At 43.8% G+C, this 15,733-nt stretch overlaps 1 protein-coding gene across 4 annotated transcripts in view; it reads right to left on the bottom strand.

The window, feature by feature from the left end:
• Positions 1-674: 674 nt before the first annotated feature.
• LOC306810637 (T-cell antigen CD7-like) overlaps positions 675-15,733 on the bottom strand; it is a 33,741-nt gene continuing 18,682 nt past the window's right edge. The window contains exons 1-5 of one of the 4 annotated variants that reach the window (XM_079323459.1): positions 8,925-9,081; positions 5,536-5,865; positions 3,679-4,020; positions 1,909-2,015; positions 675-885 (exon numbers count right to left, since the gene is read on the bottom strand). In XM_079323459.1, coding sequence (XP_079179585.1) covers positions 784-885; positions 1,909-2,015; positions 3,679-4,020; positions 5,536-5,865; positions 8,925-8,988 — 945 coding nt within the window. In that variant the 5' untranslated portion in view covers positions 8,989-9,081 and the 3' untranslated portion in view covers positions 675-783. Of the gene's footprint in view, positions 886-1,908; positions 2,016-3,678; positions 4,021-5,535; positions 5,866-7,384; positions 7,570-8,924; positions 9,082-15,733 lie in introns of those variants that run through there. The other 3 variants (XM_079323458.1, XM_079323460.1, XM_079323461.1) reach the window with 3 other exon arrangements.

The raw sequence follows: 15,733 nt of genomic DNA, 5'->3' as shown, positions 1-15,733 counted from the left end.
GGCATTGGCTTTGCCCCAGATTATTTCACCTTGTGTCGTACAGTGGAGTAACTGGGATGGAGAAATGTCCTGCTGGGACATCACCAGCCCATCACAGACACCTCTGCTGTCCCAGGCAGCCACTCTGCTCATCAGCCACACCAAGACACCATCAGTCACGAGAGGAGCTCTGGCAGAGGCAGTAAAGTAAAATAAACTCTAGACTTGATTGTGTTATTGAGGGACCATCATGACCTTGGAGCAGGTGAGCCCACAAGGACCCAGCATTTCACCCTGACACATTCCTGAAGTTTCTTCAAAATAATTTTTTTTTCCCTGCTGTAACTCTGGAACAGTTTCAGCTGCCTGAGCTCTTGGGCAGAATCCAAGGATCCATCAGAGAACTGGAATCCATGTGGATCCATTGCAAACTACTGAACAGACCTGTGTGCTCTTCCTGAGCACTTGCAAAGCCCAGAACCAAACCTCCTCATCCATCCCGCCTTCCAGAAAGGGTTATTTAGCAAAGAAACGAGTCCATAGATTGCATTTAGCCCCAAAATGCTGCTTTTTCATGCTGACCTGCATGCACATGTCCAGGGCACCTGCATTTTGCTGTTTTCTGTAGGCTACAAAAATAACACATTAAAAAAATAGAAATATCCTTGGAAGTTAGGTTTTCCTTTCCACTGAAGAAGACTGGTGGCAGCAATTTCAGTTCAGGTGGTCAAAGCAGCTCTCAGAGCTGCTTTTCTCAGAATGGTCCATGCACACACAGTCTCAGCTGGCAGGAGTTTATTCATCTCAGGAAGAGGTGTTGTTTCTGACCAGCGTGCTCCGTCTGGAGCTGTAGGACATGTCCTCATACACCACATTGGGCTTTTTCTTCTGGAAATATTTCATCACCTGCAAAACACAGAAAACAGCCATTCAAAACAGAGCCTGGAAAGACTCCAAGCAAGGAGTCATTTTCCATCCTAGGAATCCATCAACATCATCTGTTGGAGGAGGAACCATTCTTCTAAAATTTCTCTCATGACCCAGTGAGGTCTTAGAGGACCAAGTGGAAATCACCAGCTTATTTATTTAACTTTCTTTTATGAGTCTGATGCAATTTCACAAAAAGTTCCTTCAAGAGTTGGATACAACTACAGCTTTGGCATAAATAATACATGACAATAATAATAAATAAGGTTCACTCTTAGACTCTTACTGGTAGCACAGGACACCAGGTCCCACTGGGCTTTGACAGAATGATGTTACACTACTGGTTTTTAGCAGTGCTGGATCCAGGTTTGGAGGGATGAGACAGGAGACTGTGAATCATACACTTAACTTTCAGTAATCTTTATGGAGCAAAAGGATCTATCAGAGACAATTTATGGGCACTTTCTGCAGTATATGTATACAAATAATCCCAGTGAAGAAAAAAATGCAATAATTTTTTGTTTTTGGAAAGGGGCAGATTTTTTTCTCCCAGCACTACTTTCAGACATTAGGCTATTTTATGAGTTTTTGTTGACCTTGTGACCCACTCCAAGCATTCTCTTCCATTTCTTACAAGCTTGCTATGTACAGCTCCTGTCCCAATTCACCAAATAACTTTCAAAAAGCAAGCAAAGCAGAACAGTAAGGGGCTTTGTTCAGGGATGGACACACAACACACATCTGTGTCAACCATGCAGCTCACTTTAGGTTTGTTATCAAAAGACAAACAATATCTCATTTACAAAGGGTTGCAGAAATATAACACGCTGTGTGAGCTGCCAAGAGTTTACAGCTGGAAGATATTAAACAAGGGCAAATAAGAGTAATAGGAAGCCACAATTCCTTAGGTTTATCAGATGTTTTCTTAACTCAGGCACTATTTAAAAACAACACCAGTTTGCTCCACCAGGCCCAGGTCTGCTGTGGTGACAGTGTACTTACATCCACACGGTACAAGGTGCAGCACAGCAGGGCACAGAGCAGCAGAGCCACCACCCCAACAAGGGCATACAGACCCCAGGAGATCTTCTCACACATCTGTTCCCCTCCTGCATTTAAAACTACAGAAGTATTGTTATAATACAAAGAGGAAGAACTTGATTTTTATTCTGAAAAATAATAATTTCAGGTTAACCAAAAATACAGATATCAACAGTTTATAATGTCATTAATAGTCTCACTGTGCTCTTAATATTAATATTATTAATATTCCCTGTGCTCTTCCAGAGGCTGGGGGTGGCTGCAGGTGGGTCAGCAAGGAGCACACCACAAAGGCAGCTGATAGTGATGCCTTGGGTTTTAGCTTTTATATTTTTCAGAATCTCTGCTGCTTAGTGTGTAACACTGAAACTTCATATTAGGTGTTTTAAGTTCTCTTATAAAGGGGAGTGACAAAATAAACCCTTTCCAGCTGGAGAATGAAGGACAACCTTACCAAAAAAGCAGAAACAACAGTGAGGGAAAGGGGGCAAGCCAGGGGGCTGAGACTTCATAGCCTGGGGCTGTGCTTGGATAATTGACCCCAATACAAAGATTAACCAAAACTTATAAAAGTGTAAAAACTCGTGACCAGGATCCATTTTGGATTTGATCTGGGTGCAGCCCCGGCCAGGCTCTTGCACTGCCCAAGGTGGATCCTTTCAATAATTACCTATTTTATTCATTTTGCTCTGTCTATTCTCTATTCCAGGTCAGCCTTTCCAGGCAACAATAAGACCACACACTCCTAATGGGAGCAGAAAATGTTTTCCTGCTGTGTTGCTGCAACTCTGAGGGCTCTGAATTATCCAAGAGCCAGGCTGCTGAGAGGTACAGACAGGAGCAGGAGGATGCTGTGGTATGAATAATGCTGGTGGAAAGGGTTTCAGCTCCCTAAAACCTCAATTAATCCATACATGAATACCACATTAATTAATAACCACACTCTGCTTTGCTGCTGTCATTTCCCCACCTCACTTTACTGAGTTGTTGTCCCAGTTTGCAGGTGGTGGCAATGAACAGCACCACAGCTGAATTTGCAGACTGCAGGAAAATCCTTTGTGACTCTTAGGGCCTTTGTAAAGCTTATTTTACAAAGGCTTCTGCAAAGCTCAATGCACAGGGTTAAATTGCACCACTAAGACCAAAACCAAGCACTCTGTTGCTAGTTCTCACTTCAGCTTAGCAAATGGCACCATCCTGCAGAAAAATAGAAAACTCATCTTTGGAGCACAGAAAAATCAAAACCCCTCTTTACACCACACGCTCACAGAGTGCTCAGTGTGTAACAAGGGTAGGTGAGAACATCTCTGCTGTAGTCTGTGGTGCTTGAAGCAAATGCCTCAGAACTTGTTTTGTGATCTATTTTAAACACGAGACTTGCTAGAGGGAATGGTTTCCAAAAGCCATTTATGTCACACTAAGGTCTAAGAATTGGTGCTGAAAGCACCAATATGAATATATCCTAAAATGGACAGATTGCACACAGTGAAGTGGTTTTTTTTCCTTTTTCTAAGCTGCAGGACTATAGCAAGGTCTGAATTCCCCTCTGGTTGTAGGAGGCAGGTGGAAACACAGAGTCTGTTTCTGTGTCCGAGCTCAACAGGGCACAAAGGAGCCTCAGCCCACTCTCCAAACCTTCCTAGGTTTGCCTGTCCTGACTAAAGCTCCAAAAGCTTTCTGTCCACAACACAACAATAGCTATTGATGATTAAACAAGCAGAAGGGTGGTACCTTTCACCAGCACCATGGTGCCACGAGCTGAGAGCACAGAGGAGCCCTTCACCTCCTCAGCACAGATGTAGTTATCACTGTCCTCTTCCTGCAGGTTGTGCAGAGTTATCACGGTTCTGGTCCCTTCCCTTGAATACTCCAAGCGACTCCCAAAGGCAGGAGAAACCCATGACACGTTCAGATTTGACACAGAAAGAACTTTGCCAGGCTGCATGTGAGCCCTGAGCAAGTGGAACTTCTCAGTTTCATGTGAGCTGCTCAACACACAGGTGATGCTGACAGTCTGGCCTCGCTCAGGGTTTGCAAGGAGTGGTGACTGCTCCAGAGCCTCGCTGGAATTAGCTAAAAACAGAGAGATTAGCAGTTAGCACTGCTTAACACAGTGCATTTTAACTGGGGAGCAAGGGCACAGGACAGACAGAAACAACAGACCATAGAAATGTAGATAAAATGGACTTTTAAACATGCTTTACATAGACTTTGAGAAGAAGGATGTATTTTAGTGCACCCTGGCATATCTTCCTATCAAGATCTGAAAGTAGGACTGACCAACAGGTTTAGCTCTTTGTAAAGGGTGTGCATCTACTTAAAAAATTATAAATACTGACCTCCTCTAAGAGAATACAACATGTCCTGGGGCCATGCATCATTGCCTGCTTTCTCAAGTGAGACAAAGCCATAGAGACATCTGGGGACTATTGGTCTGGATCAAACCACAGAGTGTGTGTCCCATCAATGTTGAAAATGGTCTATGAGAATGGAGTGGTTATTAACAATTCACTGTCCAGCCAGGAAAACACTCCACTGAGTTCCTTGAGGACAGGACTTATTCCTTATAATATGATCATTAAAACGGACAAGGGAGTGAGGGCAGAACTCATCATGTTTGTAAAGGGAAGGTTGTAACTATGTCAGAGATTATCATATTCAAACAGAGATATAAAGCAATTAAATAAAATAATTTGGAGAGACAATACACAATAAACAAGATGTGATTCATTTGAGAAAACACAGCCATGAAATTTGAAAGGAGAAGCCCAAGGGAGGAGATGATAATCCTTCAGGGATATAAATTACTATTGCTGATCAGCAATGAATTAGATTTCACATTCCTTGGGGACAGAAAAGGAAGAAAACCCTGTAAGCTTTGAGAAAGAAGTTTTTGGTTAGAAGGTGTCATTGGAAGGACAGGTGGAATAAAGGACAGGAAGAATAAACTGCCAAAGAATAGTGTGGACTCAACTCTCTTCTAATGAATGGGGGAAAAAAAAAAAAAAAAAGATGGAAAAATTGTCCCCACGACCAGAAATTCCTGCCAAAAAAGCACTTCTGGCCATTCAGCAGCTTTTCACTAACAAGAGAAAAACCTTTTTACCCCCTCATGCTCAGCTTGCAAACCCTGCCTAACACCAGCTTCCCAATTATTATTGATTTGCCATCTAAGATGAATTAGTAAAAACAAAAGAGATTTGCAAAAACAGTTGCTACCAAAAAAAAACCCTTTTTGCTCTGCTAGTTGTTTAAAAAGGTTTGACAGGTTGTTTTGGAAAGAGCTGCCAGATATCACTGTTTCCAAACTCTGCAGCAATCTATGGCTCCTGTGAAAATCTGTAGCTGGAATTAACAAACCACAGATTAATCTTCCAGGATTATTTGGGGTTTTGCTACCATACTATCTCCTGTTTCCTTCATTGTTTCAGGGAGCAAACCCACACATTTCTTCAAATCTGTACTTGACCTGAGCAGACACAGAAGTTCTGTTTGACTCGCCCTCCCATTGTGTCTTCTTTCAAACTTTGATTTAAAATATAGACCTGCATTTACTAATTTGTGGCATAAAAGGTGGAATTGCAATACCTTTGACCAGTACTATGGTTGTCTTCCCATGTAGTTCTTTGGGATGGTCATTGACTTTAACAATCTCAGAGCACAGGTAGATTTCAGAATCAGATTGCTGTAACCTGTGCAGGGTTATCCTGAGAGTCTCCCCTTCCTTTGAACATGTGATGCGATTATCAAAGTCACAATCAATTTTCTCCTTGGAAACATATATCACATTGAGATTCTGTCTGATAGCTCTCAAGTACATCCCCACTTGATTTTGTGAACCATTCATTGGGCAAGTTATGCTGATGGAGTCTCCTTCCCAAGCACTGATAACGTCTGTTGACTGTTCATTTCCTCCACCTAAAAATAAGAAATGCAATTGAAATTGGAATATCAGAGTTCCTCTTGGTTTGCTCATATCAAAGCGGGTTTCAAAACCATCTTCTCCACCAACAGAACCACTCTGTCAGGCTGCACCTCAGTTTCCCTATGCTGCTCATGTTATTTCTTGGCTGCTCTGACACCTGTAGTGCCTTTCATGCCCATTAACCTGAGCAACTCAGCACCCTCCTAAGTTTCAAAGGCCTTGGCAAAGAAAGGGGCTACTGTCACACAGAAAATTTAGTTCTCTCTGCAGATTCCCAGGAAAATCCTATTGGTTCTCAAAATACAAACTTCACTAAAATTATCCCGATAATTTGTTTCAGATTTAAATCAGGAATTTAAAAGTAAGAAAAAGAGAAAGTAAGTAGGAAAATGGAAGTGTTGGGGGTTGAGTGCTTTTCTGTTACTGTGTCAATTGTAAGAATTTTTCCCATTATCATGCCAATGGAGCTGGCCGGGTTACACCCAGGGTCCCTGATGGGTCCAGACAAAGGGGGTGGGTGGGGACGGCCCCCGGAGGGGCCTCTGAGGCTTCCGGGAGGACACTCGCGTTTCCGGCGAGCTCGGAGGAGGACGCCTGGGATCGTTCAGCCACGCGGCCGAGCACAGCAGAGCCAGACCCTCTGCGATCACCTGCCCTGCATCTGCCCCGTTCCAGCCTCCTGCCTCTGCGGACACAGCTGATCCCCCGGACACACCCGGTGAGCGAGGAGCCGCCGCCCTCGGTGAGGGTGAGCCCGTTCCCGCCCGGGACAGGCGTGGCCGCTGTTGCCCCTCCCCCCTCCCTCCTGCCTTCGTTCCCGTCTGCCTTCTGGCAAATCCGGGCTCTGGACTAAGTACAGAGACAGCGTGCTTGCATCTAAAGGGACTGACATCGAGTTATCTATTTCGTTCTGTTAGCAATTTTAACTGTTATTGTTTTCTGTTTGTATAGTTAGATATATTAGTAAAAGAGCTGTTATTCCCACCCCCCCTTATCTCTGCCTCAGAGTCCTTGATTCAAACAATCGTAATACTTGGGGGAGGGGAGTGGAACCAAAGTCTCTATTCCAAAAAGGGAAACTTCTGCCCCTACTGGCAGACACCTGTCCTTTCAAACCAGGACAGGAAGGAAACACACTTGTTTTTGTAAAGTGGCATTTAACAACATCAGACAAATGGATAGTACAGATTCTCAGATTCAAAAGAGGAAGAGGGATGCAGAAGATTTAAGTCCAATACATTTTAAGAAATGAAGAAACAAATCTATAATAATACCCTTGGAGTTCTCCAATGACCCCAATATCCAAAAAAACTGAGCATAGCTGTGCAATGAATAGAGGAATAGAGGGATCAAATGGGAAACACCTGGAAGAAGCTACATCAGAAGCAAGCGAAGAAAAACTTAAATAGAGAGTGTTGCATGTCTAAGACAAATATAATTTTAAAAAGGTTGGAAAAAAGGAAAGAAATTATTGAAATGTGAGAAATATAAGAGCATCGATGCTGTACATACCATCCTGTGCAGGGAAGCACGGGAGAAGCAGAAGGAAGAGGGATGCACTTGGGAGACACAACATCCACAGCATTTTCAAAGGTCTTTTCAGCTGCTCCCTCAATCTAACCAATGAGTTCAAGTCCTGAAGAAAGAGTTGTAAGCCCCAGGCTGGGCTGTTCCCTGGCAGCTACTTGAGCTGTCTACTGAAAGAAGTTAGCAGAGTTTTAATTTTGCCTTTGTATTACAGAGATTGTGATAGAGGGGGAAGAGACACTTCTCTGGGAGGGGCATTGGGTTCCTTCACATTTAAACCAGCCCTGATTTCCTGCTGAGCAGCCCCCAGCCTCCAGGGCAGCAGTAGAAGGCTGTCTATGGGAAGCACCTACCCACCTCTGAAGACAACTGAGAAAAGGGAGGCTCAAATTTGCTCTTCACAGTTCAAAGTCAGGCTGCTGTCCACCAGCTGTGGCCTCTCTGGAAATGAAGGGTGTTGGTACAATCAGTTCAGCTTGTCAAGATTCCCACAGGCTTAGATTGGTGGCTGCAAATGCAGCTTTGTAAGGAGAAAGGAGATGAGAGATGCTAATTACTTCAGGAAAACCCTCAATTATGTCAAACCCTGCACACAAACCAGCAGATTAGCAGTGGCAATGTGAGTAATTCCTAAGCAGGAGGAGCTGGAGTACCAAACAGCAGCTTCCCCCAGGGCAGACCTGACCCACAAACCAGTCCAGCTGAATTCACCAGCAGGGGAAAGAATTGACAAGAAATCTGTAGAACCCAGTTGGGTCTTTTGATCTTGTTGCTAAAAGGATCTGAGGAAATATCATCACCTGAAACTTTCAGGCTTCTCCTTCTTCCTCTACTTCATTGCAAAGACAAGACAATAAATAATTCCAATTTTTACCAAGACAAAGTCTTTTCCACCATAGCAAATACTCTTAAACTGAGAATTAAACTTGCAACCCAGAAAACCAATTATATTCTACACGTCTACTTAACAAGTAGAAAGAGTAACGATGTCTAAGGGAAAAGATTGGTTCTAAGACAGGAACAGTTAAAGAAGACAGTGTGAGCACCTCACACAATGTTTGTGCCCAAGGAAGCTTTCATGGCTCTCCCCTTCTCCCAGTGCCTGTGAAACCTTTCCCAATCATTTAACAATCATTTAATATTGTCAGAGAAATGGATAATACAGAGGTCATAGAAGAGGTCTGCAGAAGGTGTAAGCCCAGTCTATACAGAGAAACAAAGGTATACAAATGTATAAGGGGATCCTTGGATTTTTCCAATGACCCCAATATACAAAGAAACTGAACAAGGACTACTTGTGCAATGAATAGTGAGGAGCAGAGGGATCAGATGGGAAACACCTGTTCCCAAACAAGGGAACTGTGATAGCTCAAACAAACATTCACCTCCTTCATTTCTTTTCCCACCTCTGAGGGTTTGTGGTCTTGGTTTTAACTGGGCCCAGCTGAGCTTTCCCCTAGCAGTTCAGAGGAGCTGACCTGTGCAAGTGCAGGGAAAAGAACAGAGCTCAAACCCAGAGACTCACTGGGATGGGGAGCAGCAAGAGCCAGCAGCAGCAAACCCAAGGACAGGAGGTGGGGAGAGTCCATGGGGCTCTTTGGGGGCTCAGGTCCAGCAGGGCTGGGGCTCTCCAGATCCTCCACAGTGCCAGGCCAGGCTCAGCAGCCTCCTCCCTCAGTCTTCTCCCTGTGGGCAATGACAGGCAGTGCTCAGCACCCAGTGTCTGTGCTCTCTTGGTGCAGACACAGAGATCACAGCTGGCAGAGCAAATGCCAGAGAGCTGCTGCAGCCCAGGCACGGCCATGGGAGCCAGGCAGAGCAGCCTCACACTGCTCAGCTGCTCCTGCACCCTGCCAGGGCTGCTGCCAGGGCCACACTCACAGCCTGTGCACCTCTGCCTCAGCCAAAGACACACCAGGACCTTCTGCAGGGAGAGGAAATCCCTCCTGAGCCTGCTGGGCAGCAGGCTCCGTGCCCACATCCTCCAGGCACCTCCAGGCACTGGCCCTGCACACACCCCTCAGTGGGAGCAGCAAATCACACCTGCATTTGCTGTCACTGCCAAAACACACCAGAAAACTAACTGAGGAACATGGATTATACTTCATCAATGTTTCATTTGGTCTAAGATGAAATATTTATTATCACATTCATACAGGGCAAGAACAAACCTAAGACAGAACATCCAACATTTAGATAATCACAATTCTATGGCAATTTTTGCATCAAATCTACGAAAAGGTTTTTATTTAAAATTGGCAAGTCCTAGTAGCTATAGTGCTGTTTTAATTGTTTATACAGATTATTTAGTTCCCTTAACTCTTTCCCTCTGATCTTTTTCTTATCCCTTTTTATCACAATGCCAATCTGCATCAGAAATGAGTCTATGGCGTGGCACATTGATTTTTTTCCCCACAAGAATTGTTAATTATGATACACTGGTCTATAATATTATGGATTATTTGTTCTCTAGCCTGTAGAAATGTAATATGGCAAGGATTTACTGATCCTGGTTTTCTCTTAGTTGAATTGGTGCATAAAAGGTCCCATTTTTTTGTCTTAATGGTGTTCAATAAAACCTAAAAATTATTCTAAAGTTAGCTGTTCATGTACACAACCTAAAACTAAACAAATCAATTCTCTTTTTCTTTTTCCCCAGTTACATTTCACCATGAATTAAAACAACAGATGCAAACAACACAAATTCATGGGTGATGCTTTAAGTAACAGTTGGTACATTCCTAGTGCATTAATTCCTTTTTGAACCTTCTCAATAAAAGTGTTACCAGTCTCTTTTTCTGGAATTGCAGCTCCTCAAATAAATTAGTTTATGTTGTCTGCTGGAGGCTCCTGAGGTGTTGAAGTCAGTGAGTCAGGGGTCTCTCTGAATTCTTCAGAGAGAAATCAGAGTGCAGGTATTGAATCAAAGTCTTTGGATTCATTGAAGTATATGAAGCCACTCACACATTAAAGTAGACACTTAAGTAGTTAAGTCAAAGTTTTAGCATGAGTTCTAATGCTTTTAGTAAGTGAAAGGTTTCAAATGCCAGAGTAGCAGAGCAAGTTGTATTGAAGTTTGAAACATACTGATATCTTCAGCAGGAGGCTCCAGGCCCACGGTGGTAGACAAGACTTAGACATAATAGAGCATTGCTTACATTTTTCAGATAGATTGTGTGCATAGTCTTATACATAACCCAGCGTGCTAAGAAACTGGAATTCTAATAGGTTACGGAGTGGTGGTCCGAGCTTGCATCTTAGCTTGTTGGAAAAATCCTGAATAAGAGTTTGTATTGGGGAAGAGTTGGTGATTTTAGCCACTTGCTTTTAGCCATTTGCTCTTGCCATTAGATTTTGCATTTGCCATTCCTTGTCTGCATGTTTTTGAGACTGATGTGCTGTGTAATAAATAACATTTTTAACTATTGCCTGCTTTGCTTATTTAAGATAACCCAACAAAGTTGGAGCCAAGAACTCGAAGTAAAAGCCTGAGAGCTCTGGAGTTGCTGTCTTAGAGCACCAGAGATCAAGAACCTCTCACTGAGGAACATTTCAATCCATCTGGGCTGTTCCCATTGATCAAGAAGGTATCCAATTCTTTTCCATCAGCACTGTTCTGAGTACAGGCACAACAAGATTGCAGTAGAGAGCCAATACAAAAACATTTAATTTTCAATAATGCACGTCTCAAAACAATTTTAAATTAGTATTTCAAACAATAATACTATAAAATAACATTTTTCACCACATATCTAAAAACTACATCATCCTTTGGTCCCAAGGTACGTGATTTCATGCCAATTTATATAGGCTGCAGCCTTTGGGCCCCAAATACCCTCTTTAGCCTTACCATGGATTCATTGGAAATAAGATATCCAAAAGGATGAGAGACCCCTAACTACTAGTGGAGCATGCACAACACCAAATAGTGACATGGATTTCAGGAATAGAAACTAGGAGGAGCTGGCCAGAAAATTCTGTACTTTGGCTTCCAAATCTTACTTATCTACTGAACCTCCACTTTCATGTTCTGAGAAATTCCCCTGTTAATCTCATCCGTTAAGAAATGAGAAATTTATGGCGGGAACATAAAAAGAATAATCCCAATGGTTTATGAGAAACACTATAAAGTAATAAAATGTTCCTTTCTTTGGCAGGCTGTTCACAAGTCAGGCACCACAAGAAAATCCAAAGCTGTTTTCTGGCTTTGGTTATAAAGTTACCCCAGCTTTGCACAAAAGAGTATAAAGAGAGGCTACTGTGAAAAACCACATCTCCTATACCTTGGCACCAGTGAATTATGGCAGAAAGAATCAACAGCTACCTGACACATTGCAAGCAGAAAGAGTTTGTGCCAAGCCCCAGGGACACCTCATGAGGAAGGCTCTACTTCCAGGAGCTGCCATGGGGGCAGATGAGCAACCAAGGGCAGCAATGAGATTAATTTCTTAACCCCAAAGATCAATGCACTGTAGACAATGTTGATCTTTTGCTTAGAACCATTAAGGTTGGAATAGCCCTCCAAAATTATGAAGCCAAACATTTGGCCAAACTTCTTTGACTTCAAGGCTGTGGTCAGTGCCAGAGATGCAGCCACAGGGCTGAGCCCCCTCTGCTACTGGAGCTACTCCTCAGTGTCCCATGGGGCAGCACAGCTCAGGGAACCCCTCCTGCTCCTGCACCATGTACATCACAGAATGGTTTGGGATGGAAGGGAACTTAGAGGTGTAGATAAAGATGCAGTTCCACCCCCTAGGGACACATTCCAGTGCACCTGGGTGTCCAGAATCCCACCCAGCCCTGGCCTTGGACACTTCCAGGGATCCAGGGGCAACCACAGCTTCTCTGGGAAGCCCGTGCCAGAGCCTCACCACCTTCAGTGCTAAACAACTTCCTCCTAATCTCTCATCTAAAGCTACTCCATGAGCCTGAAGCCATTTCCCCTCGCCCTGTCACTGCACATGCTGGGAAAAGGCCCCTCTCCACCTCCCTTGCAGGCTCCCTTTAGGTCTGCAATCCTCAGCCTCCTCACTTCCCAGGGCTGCAGGGCCACACAGGGCAGCACCCCATTGCCAGGGCACAAACACTGCACCAGCTTTTCTTCTGATAGACATGGAAATGGCCTGATCTCCCCTGCTCCAGAAATCCAGAGGGTGCTGGATGGGTCAGCATCATCTTGATACCACAACACTTCCTCCAGCAAAACTACCTGACAGCACAATTAAACAGATGGGTGGAAGAAATTCAGGTGATCTTGAACATCACAAGGAACAAGGCCCAACCCAGAGCTGCCCACCAAGGGTCTGTGCTGCGGCACACACAGCAGCCCCAGTGGCTGTGCACCTCCAAAACTCCCTCATTCATTCACTCCAGCATGATCCAATCACCCTCCCAAGTATTAGGCAGCTCCTCTTAGGACTTTTTTTTTTTTTTAATTCAAGTGGTGGGAGAATTCTTTTGAAGCCTGACAAGAAGCTGCTCTCCCTACAAGACAAGATCATGCACAATTTGTGCTTGTGCTCCTTTTCACTGTCAACATTTTAGAGCTGCAGATATTGGCTGAATCACCCTGAAGCAGAAATCTTGTCTGGGGACACCACAAATGTGAATAAAGCACCTCTCTTCCATAGCTGAGTCTTGTTTTTGTATTCCTGCCAATACCACAGTTTGGCTAATTACTGTGTGGAATGCACCCAAGCATTGTCTTGCAAGAAACACACAGTGGCAGCTCCAGCATCTGAGGCAATGCCCCAAAGCCTCTGCAAAAGCTGGAAATGAGATTCCTCTAAAAGAGGAAGAGCATTCTCTTCCCAGAAAGTGCCAAACCAGAACCACATGTGCTGTTGTGACCCTCTGAGCTGAAACTGCTTTGATGTCTTTTTAGGAGAAGCAGCATCCTTTTCCACGCGTTTGTGCACCCACTGTGCATGTCCAAGGTTTTGACTGCTATGGCACAGTTGGCACCCAGCAGCATCCCAGAGATCACAATACACAGAAGCAGAGATCCAAAACCCCTCTGGTTTTGCAGAAACACAACCCGAGATCAGCTGAGTTGTCAGAGTGGGCACTAATAATGCCAAGGTTTGGGGTTTGATCTCAAATGGGCCATTCACTTACGAGTAGGACTTGATGTTCCTTCTGGGTCCCTTCCAACTCAGACTATTCTGGTATACCGTGAACCAAGAATATTTTGGACAAAGCAGTTCAATCTAAACCAACCTTATCTAAAAGAAGATTCAGAGCTGTTGCAGTTATTATGTCAAGATGGACTGGCATCACCACGAGGGCTTTTTTAGAAACTTTTTATGCCTTCTTCCAGTGTATTTCTATTTGACTGCTCTAACTGCTTTTCTTGCAGGCAACTCCACACAGCTCTGACTCCTTCTCCCCTCTCTGTATGACTGCCTAAACCCCAACCTGTTCCTTTCCCAGCTACCTTACCCTCTCCGTCCCTCACACAACATTTTCTTACCTTGTCTGTCTCATGCACAACTCCATGTCTCTTCTCCTCACAGCACAGTCAGCAGATACTGGGTCTCAAGCTCCGACTCAAACAGCAACTATTAGCCAGCTAACCCACTCTTTTATAACACCCAAATTCATTGGACAGGCACAGATGTTTTCACTCCTGCGTAATTAGTACAGGTGGAATTCATCAGGAGAGATTGCCTTCTCTACTATCCTTAACACCTGCCTTCCTACACAAAGCCTTCTTTGAAAGAAAGCTGGGCTTATCAGAAAAAGTTAATCATTTACTGTGCAACATCAAAGCTATAGCTGTTACATCTGTTCCTTTGATAAAACAGAAGATCCTTGAAAAGAACGTTGCAAGTTAATTCAGGATTGGACCCATATTTTCTTTGATTACTCCTTGCGAAAAGCACCAGGGTGACCTTAACAATTATTTATTTCTCAACAGCTAAAGAGGACATAAGGAAATTTCAATTTTTCTGAAATACCTCTTGTCTCAGCCTATGAGACAAAGCATACAAGTTATGTACTATTTGGTTTCCAAATCCCACTTTAGCAGAGGAATAACTCTTAACCACACTTGTATCAAACTTACTTACAGGCCTAACTTGCTTAGAGATCTCAACCATCAAAGAGAGCAGCATTTCTCCCATGCCAAAGCATCTGCACACAGACATAAAGGGTCAGTGCAAGGTACCTCTGAGAAATTCCCCTTAGAGTTGGGAAAATGCTCACTCTGGATGATTTTGTGACTCCCCAAGGGAACAGTGGGGGATCAGCCCAGGATCCATCTGTGTTTGGAGATCCACCAAGAGCAGCAAACAGGAGAGATCCCAGCTCAGAGAGGCCCCATTCAGAGACAGGTCACTGCTCCAGGAGAGCCCCAAGGGTCTTGTTTTTCACCACTGTTCATAGGGGCACAAGAGAGGGGCTTTAGTCACAACAGTGTTTCATCCTGGCCCCTTTTGACACTGGCACATGTTCTTTGGAAGGGTGAGAACAGGGATGTTGTGCCATTCAGACCAGAAAAATCATTGCCAAGGCTGCTTCTCAAGAAACCAGGAGCACCTTGGACAGCAGCAGTGCCTGGGAGCAGACAGAGTTTCTGACAAACTGCAGAGCAGCTCAGCCAGGGGCTGCTCATCCAGGCCGAGGCCAAACGAGCATTTCTCAGATCAAAGCACAGCCTGGAAAAGGGGGATGCACCCCCACACAATGAATAGCCAGGGTTTAAGATAAAACTTTATTGTGGATTTTATGACACCTCAAATGAAATAACAGCAATCAAATTATGGCTTTTAGTGAGTCAGGCATCATAGTATTCTTCGTAATTTTTTTATCCATAAGACAAAACAAGATGATCGTTTAGATCACTTCCAACACAAATCATTCCATGATCCTGTGATGAAAAATATCCACCTATATGTCTATATTCAATGGGAAAATGCACTTGATGAGGACAAACACTGTTGATTTTTAAAGCAAATTCTCATTGCTTTTCCTTTGGAATGCATCAGCACAACACAGATCCAAAGGGACAAAGTGGAACTGTTGGTAGGGATGTCCCCAGTCATCACAATCTCCATAATCACCCACAGAAATAAGAGATTTGAAGGAAAGAGTGTTTGAGAGAGACATCAAGATCAGTCTGTGACTGTGTTTCCTGTCTGATCTCACTGAGGTGCCCATATAACTTTAACTCTCAAAACATGTCCAGCGTTCTGGCCCCAACAGCTGTTACAGAGTAGAAATTAAATCTGCACATCATTAAACATGAACACATCAAGTTCATATAATGCAATTTCCAAAGAAAATATTGCTCACTTCTTTTACACTGCTCTACTCTCTCAAAAAATTCCTGCA

This window comes from Erithacus rubecula (assembly GCF_903797595.1).
Source record: "Erithacus rubecula genome assembly, chromosome: 20".
Classification (NCBI taxonomy): domain Eukaryota; kingdom Metazoa; phylum Chordata; class Aves; order Passeriformes; family Muscicapidae; genus Erithacus; species Erithacus rubecula.
The sequence above is the reverse complement of the archived record's forward strand: the minus strand, read 5'-3'. Positions and strand labels throughout refer to the sequence as shown.